This window comes from Montipora foliosa, chromosome 11, assembly GCF_036669935.1.
Source record: "Montipora foliosa isolate CH-2021 chromosome 11, ASM3666993v2, whole genome shotgun sequence".
Lineage (NCBI taxonomy): Eukaryota > Metazoa > Cnidaria > Anthozoa > Scleractinia > Acroporidae > Montipora > Montipora foliosa.
In genome coordinates, this window is record NC_090879.1 from 10217221 (window position 1) to 10224720 (window position 7500).

General features: G+C 41.5%; 1 protein-coding gene across 1 annotated transcript in view; it reads right to left on the reverse strand.

Moving 5' to 3' along the window:
• Nucleotides 1-7500, reverse strand: part of LOC137976656 (uncharacterized) — a 171668-nt gene that overhangs the window by 110051 nt on the left and 54117 nt on the right. The window contains exons 44-52 of the mRNA XM_068824022.1: nucleotides 6447-7085; nucleotides 5267-5308; nucleotides 4272-4910; nucleotides 4031-4061; nucleotides 3480-3533; nucleotides 2636-3336; nucleotides 1343-1996; nucleotides 1071-1112; nucleotides 1-335 (exon numbers count right to left, since the gene is read on the reverse strand). The exon at nucleotides 1-335 is cut by the window's left edge and continues 298 nt beyond it. Coding sequence (XP_068680123.1) covers nucleotides 1-335; nucleotides 1071-1112; nucleotides 1343-1996; nucleotides 2636-3336; nucleotides 3480-3533; nucleotides 4031-4061; nucleotides 4272-4910; nucleotides 5267-5308; nucleotides 6447-7085 — 3137 coding nt within the window. The remainder of the gene's footprint in view (nucleotides 336-1070; nucleotides 1113-1342; nucleotides 1997-2635; nucleotides 3337-3479; nucleotides 3534-4030; nucleotides 4062-4271; nucleotides 4911-5266; nucleotides 5309-6446; nucleotides 7086-7500) is intronic.

Below are 7500 nucleotides of genomic sequence, written 5' to 3' on the forward strand. Positions count from 1 at the left end.
TGTGCGCCCCGTTATTACAACTTCAAGAACTCGTGACCTAATCATGCGCACTTTAAATTTGTTTGACTTGTAGCGAAGTATGTTGCCGTAGCGGCCTCTGTTGTTTACCCATATCAATAAGGTAATGGAATATCCAGCGTCCAGTTTGCCAGTGTTGGGGATCTCCACGTAGCTTGTTCGGTCGTAAAATTGAGTGGAGCCGTAGCGTCGACCATCAGGTCCTTCCTCGTATTTAATTCCAAAAAGTTTCGCCGGCAAATGTTTGTTGCTGCTGATGTCGGTTCCGCGTCTCTTTTTGTCCAGAGGATACACGGCAAGACTGTTTGGCAATTTTTCTGTAACACAACAGAGCAACAAAAAGTGAGCTGCACAAACGAGACGAATATGGAAGAGATCACCCAGCAGATTAAACGTAGGCGCTGGAACCTGATTGGGCATGTGCTGAGGAAAAGTGTAAATGAGAACACAAGGATAGCCTTAACATGGACCCCAGAAGGAAGACGTAGGAGAGGTAGGCCGAAGGAGACATGGCGAAGAACGGTAGAGAGAGAACGAGGTGAACTTGGGTTCAAAGGTTGGACAGAAGCCTGTTGTTGTGCGAAAGACCGAGAAGCTTGGAGAGAGAGAACGCAAGGCCCTATTTCCCTCAGATGGAAAAGGAAAAGATGAACAATTAGATTGGTGACAGCGTTATTTGTCACTTTTCTAGAAGCTTCACTTGCTCAATGGTACTTTTTGATGTTTCCCTTTTAATACCCCAGAAAATTCAAGTCCTTTTAGCTACGAGACAGATATTTTCCACGACTTTCCAAAACCACCATACCTGCCAATTACCACATTGACCTAGGTCTACTATGATACTTACAAGTCCTGAAAAACTTCAGGCCTAGATCTGCCTCCCATACGTGAAAACAGCTTCTATGTAAAGGGTTCAAAAACTCAGGAGCAATATCATAGATATAGGTTATATTACCCGGAAGAGGTTGGCCCGGAAATCGTGAGGTGTTTAAATGAATGTTTCACGTGTTTCAGAGACGTGTTTTGAGTGCTTCGGATAATAACCGACTGACCTGTTCGTGTGGACGGTATTAACGTTGGACGAGTTGTAGGAACTAAAAGGTAACAAAAAATTAAATCAATAAATCATTATCAGAGCCCTGTGTTAGTGGTTGTTCAATTCGAAATTATGGGTAACCTTAACGCATGCTCACGCAATTGTGATAATCAGCTAACGTGCAAGCAAGGAAAAAAACCTGGTCTCTTAATTTTCTATCATTTAAGTTTATGGAAACTGTAAAACTATTCAATACTCAAAGTATGTTATCTAGAGGGTGAGAGAGGCGCATTCTTAACAAACCTGGCCTGTAACATCGTGTCACTTTACTGCGCATCTTCACACCATCCATAGCGTAGTTATAAATCTGCAAGCACGAAATTCGTCCACGAAATCTTCGTCGGTCGCGAGGGTTTTGTCCAATAACAATCGGATGGTTAGTTGCAAGGCCAAGACTAAGACCACGATACCTAAGTTGTCCGACGACTATGCTATCAATCCACAGAGTAGCTAGTTCTGTTTTGTGGTTGTAGGTTGCACCGATGTAGCTCCATATGCGTGGCTTTATGGGGTAGTAGAGTCGTTTTCCTGATTTGCCTGAACGTGGCATGACGCCAAAAGATAACTTGTAGCCCTTCATTATCGAAAGGTTGACTCCCCTGCCATTGGGATTGAAGTGGACAAGCGGGCCGGTCGTTTCGGGATAAACCCAGAACAGTATGGTTATTGAGAATTTTGTATCCAAGCAGCCATTGTTGGGAATAAGAACGTAGCTATGACTCGTTCCCCTAAAAGCGAGCGCGCCCTTAGGGTTTTTGTCAGGGCCACGCGAGTAGTATACGCCAACAAACTTTGCGGGAGGATTGACATAACCACTGATGTCTCGATTTGCTGATACGCCGGAAAACTGATAAATTGCGACTGTTCCACGCCGCACTATTACTAAAACAAACAAAGCTTATATCAACAGGTTGCTGTAAATAGATATACTACGTGTAACCTCAACAACAATAGTCTTGGTTGGAAATCCAATTTGCTTGAGTTAAGAGGACCGGCTGGTCCAAAAGTTGCATTATAGCAAAATTCATTTGACGCGCACGAAAAAAAAAAAAAGACACGCATGTGAAACGCAGAGAGTTTGTCTTGTCAGTCATGGATGGTTGAAGTCTGAAGTCAAGCGGGCAGATGAGGGTAAAAAAATAGGAACGATCTGTCAGTGAAAAAAAAAAAAGACGCTAGTACCTGCCATACCGGGGTCATTTGAAAACGTGTGAAACGTGGTCAATAAATACGACTGTGGCAATCACCACCGGGCCTGTCCCCTTGCTGACATGACTTTGCTGACGACACACACAAATTTCACTCCTTACTGTAAGTCTGACGTTAACTTAATTGCCTGTTTAACCCTTTTACTGCCGAGGGCTTCCCCATTGACGAGTAAAATCGTCTGGCGTTAGACAGAGTAAAATCTGTAAGTGTCCATTTTAATTTTTGGAGGTGAGAGAGTTAAAGAATCCTTACGCAAAAAAAGGACTTATTTAAAGAAGCGATGTCATGGCAGATATTATGTTGGGAACTCACCAGAGGAGTGGCAGATGTTGCCCTTAATGATTTTTACAATGGTATAGAGCTGTGTAAATCCAATTACAAACACGTGACGCCTGTCAGTTGCAACTTGGAGGAGAGTTGGGCTATCGACCCTACCAACACCAACCATGAAGATCTCTACACCAGCTCCCAGCAAAGTCGCCGCTGGTTGCTGCACTTGATCGATGGATGCACCACCAGTCAGACATATCAAAATTCTTCTTCTTCCACACTGTGGTTTTCCTCGGAACAGATAGGTCTTTGCATAAGTTAACGCTTTTCCCAATCTTCTTGTACCGCCTAGTTCCCGTATTTGACGGATTGCGGTGAAAACTTGTCCACGCGAGTACGCTCTAGAGAATCCAATCAACGTCTTGGATTGCGATGCGTAGGTGACAATCCCAATCCGAGTGGCCGTTCTGGAGATTGCAAACTGACGGACAAATTCTCGCAAAAATTTAATTACTTGTTGGTATCGTGAGCTTCCAGAACGAAGGACCGTATTGGTACCATCAACGAGGAATCCAATGTCGATTCGAGCCTTGCAAACTAAAAAAAGTAATATGAAGATGGTAATGGTAATGGTAATGAATTTATGTAGCGCATTTTCTATTGACATATTCAAATGCGCTTTAAAAGCAAGGGATCTATGGGTGAGATCGGACATCAGCATACATAGGCGCCGCTGGCAGCCGCTATCAGATCACACGCATAAGAAGGGAAGATACATTTTATGGACAATTAATGCTAAGCACTTGAAGTGCAGGAAACAGAAACAGCCTATAAAAAAAGAAAAACAATGAAAAAAAAAATTCGAAGACTCTGCACGACGACTTACTTGTTGGTGGCCGCGTTGGCGAAGGGATTGGGTGCGGGGGTGTAATTGGTGGACCTATCAAGAAAACAAAATATTACAATACGTTACTTACAATACTTCCTAAGACTACAATTCTTACACTACTTTTTTTATAGGAAGTAGTACAAGTAATATATTGTAAGTGGTATTGTACGTAATGTCCGTCTTGTTTTGTAAGTAGTGTTCTTCGTGTTGCAATTAAAAAAAAGAAAAAGAAAAAAGGAAACAAAAGATTACCATTAAAAAATTAGGTTTAAACGCATTTGAAAGAAAAATGAAATAAGGGTGTTTACTTTCTGAGGGCAGGTTATTATGTAATCTATAAGATAAGGGTTGAGAAAAAAATAAAAACCAGGCGTTGTCAATCAATTGTGGCCCCTAGCTGTTTTTCGAGGACGCTGCTAATTTATTGAACGTAAATTATTATATGATGAGTGCTTGTAACAAGACATTTGAGACAGCCGCCACCGGTATAGACCATCGATTGCACGCAGCGCTCTTGCTCTTTAGCGATTAATTTCGCCATTCTTTACGTCGCAGCAGGTGCCTTGTACCAAAGACCAACTGTTTTAAAACAGTTTTTTTGGTCATGTAACATGAATTATACGTATTCGAAAAAACTTTTACAAAAAAAATATCTATCTCACTTACTTTGGAATTAACGAGTATCCGGCGACAACAAACGTCATTTCCAACACAACATTATGACATGAAAGTTGATCACATATCAGTAGCAAGATACATAGAGCGAAGGACAGTGCACATAACCTTTACCTTTAAGGAAACACTTCTTCCTTGCTTCCTCAATTTGACTCGGAGAAAGAGCAACACTGTACAACTGCAGACAAAATAGACGCCCCCGGAAGTACTGTCCATTAACAGAGCCACCGAGCCGTATTGGATACTTGGTGTCCAACTGCACTTTGCCAAGTACTTTGAACGAAATAGGTTTAGAATTCACCCAAATGGTCAGCCTTCGGGTTCTCTCGCTGTATGTTACACCGATGTAACGCCAAACCTTGTCCTCAATCACAGGTTTACGAGTACTGACCAAATACGTCGTCCTGCGCCTGCGCTCCACTATTTGTACTTCAAGCCTTCCAGAAATTATTCGCACTTGAAATCCTTTACCAGAGGGGTTGTATCTCAGTATGTAGCCCCCAGATCTCTTTTCTTTGAAAACATGTATCAATACAGTGATGGAGTACCTAGCGTCCAGTTTGCCAGTGTTAGGAATCTCTGCATAGCTATTTGATAGGCCAGAAAATTGCGTGGAGCCATACCGTCGGCCATCAGGGCCTTCACCGTATGTAACTTTTCCAAGTTTTGCTGGTCGGTTTTTTTCTCGGCTGATGTCGTCTCTTTTTCTCTTGTCATCAAGTGGATACACAGCTAGGGTACTTGGCAGTCTCACTGTAAAAAAAAAAAACCAGATGCTTCGTCAATTTGCTATGAAATATTTTCCTGCTTTTAGTAAGTCAGGAAGTGTAGCAGCGGTGTACAAAAAGATAAAGAGGAGTGCAAGAGGGCGACGAACCCATTATGCGAAAGAGCAAAAACAGAAGGTCTTTTTGCTCGCAAGCAGTTGTCGATGCGTTTGACTCAGGTAACTATACCAAAAGGTCTATAAAACGTTGGAATCTCTTTGCACTGCTTTTTCTCAAATGAAAGGGGAAAATGCAAGTTTAAATGGTTGACGAGTAAACTCCGTCTTGGTAGATTAAACATAAATGACTGATAAGATGTACAAACTGAAATATGATACTTACCTGTTGGCGAGTAAGGTATTGGAATCGGACGAGTTGTAGGAACTGAAATGGAGGGAAAAAGAAAGCGCAGTGAAAGTTGTGAAACTACGGCAGGCGAGGTGGGTACCAGGGGCAATGAAAAATTTTAGTTAAGCCTCAATGCGTGACTGCGCGTAGTGCACGTGTATACTAGAGAGAGGAAAAGTCCTGCCACGGACATGGTAGTTATGCCAAGATATGGTGAGTACTATTTCCAAATCGAGAGCGAGTGTTTCATCGGGGTATCCAAACACTGAGAAACAAATGATAGCACATGGCCTTAGGCCGAGTGCTTTTATTGTTTCGAGGTGTTTGGATACCCCGATGAAACACGAAGCACGAGTTTTGGAACTTCTCATGATCACTCTCAAACAAATCATAAACAAAGACTTCCAATTAGAATTGTTTGCTATCTAACATTCCTTCCTGGATAATTTCAATATCAAAGATGTTTTTCACCGGCTTAATTAATTTGCATTTATGATGCGATTTGATTTATTCTGAGATGTAAAAGTTGCATTTACAAGTTCACTTGTGGTTTAGTCAGGATGTATACCGCAACAAAGTCTTAGGAGAGATTTCGGCAGCCGAAAAGTGTGGTGGATGAGAAGAAAAGTGTTGATAACGCAGTACCGAAATCAACAGCTTATAAAACCAAATGGTCGTGTAAGGTTTTCGAGGAATGGAAACAGAATCGATTAGTAAAGTCCTGTACTTTGGAACCCGGCGGCTTTTTTACCACGAAAGACTTTGAAGAAGGAGTACAAACTTTGGACACGGCCATTACAGAGATGTCTGTAATAAATATTCATTGATTTTGTGCAAGTTGTCATTGTGCCTATTTTAGTGGTATATACCACTTTCACTGGAGAGTGGTACATTGTTTTTCATTGGGTATCCAAACACATGCACGTGATGTGGTATACATGCAGTGATTTGTAGTTGACTTTATGAATTACTAATGAGTCTGAGAATGTTATTTACTAGTTCTTTCATATACCGTTCAGCAACATTTTGGAGTCAAATTTTAAAGTGAAGAAGCAAAAAATCTCTTTAAGAGGATAATACTAAACTACGGTAGTTTTTTTTTAATCAAACCTATACCAAATGCGATTATATGACAGGAAGGAGGTAGAAATAATAGAAAGCCTACTGTTCTCACCTCGACTGAAACATCGCGTCATTTTACTGTAGATCTCCGCCTTGTTCAAAGCAAAGTTATAAATCTGCAAGCACGAGATTTTGCCTCGGAATCTGCGTTTATCACGAGGTTTTCCTCCAATGACAATGGGGAAGTTAGTGGCGAGACCAGAAGGAAAACGACCAACTTTTTGTTGATCGACTGGAATGCTGTTAAGCCACAGGGTGGACAGGCCATCCTTGTGGTTGTAGGTTGTTGCCAAATGACTCCATCTGCCCCTTGGTATTTGTTTTTTCAGCGACACCACAGATTTACCCGAGCGTGGAATGAACCGAACATCGACTTTAAACGTGCTGTCGATCCATAGGCGAACTCCCCGGCCATTTGGATTGAAATGAACCAGTGAACCATCGCTTTGGGGATAAACCCACAAAGCTATAGTCATTGAATATCTGGTGTCCAGACAACCGTTGTTAGGAATGAGAACGTAGCTGTTTCTTTTTCCACTAAAAGACAGCGCGCCTTGAGGATTTTTATCAGGACCAGAGGAGTAGTGCACGCCAAAAAATCTAGAGGGAGTGTTCACGTAGCCACTGATGTCACGGTTTTTGGAAGCAATAGTAAACGGGTACAAAGCAACTGCTCCACGACGAACAATGACTAAAATGATTCATAATAAATAAATGAACATATTAGGCTCCTCACGGGCGGGAAGAACAAAATATTTTTCATGCTTTTGAATTCAAGAAAAGCCAATGTGCTTCAACATTATTGATTTGAAGGAGTGTAAACAACTGAGAAAATATTTTTTACTACTTCTTGTGGTCAATCTAGCAAAGTGGCTTTTTCGTCTCTAATCAGTATCAACAAAGATCCTCACAAAAACGGTTTGGTTGAATTTTCTATTTTGAAAGCCAGAACACAAGCTATTGCCGGTGAATCCTCTCGCAATAGTGGTATACGAAATTTTGGACCGCATAAAAGGTATTTGAAGGAAACGTTGACGTGAGTGTTTGTAGAAATTAAGAGCGACGAAGAGTGTAGTAGTATTAGTTATTTGTTAATGACTATGTTG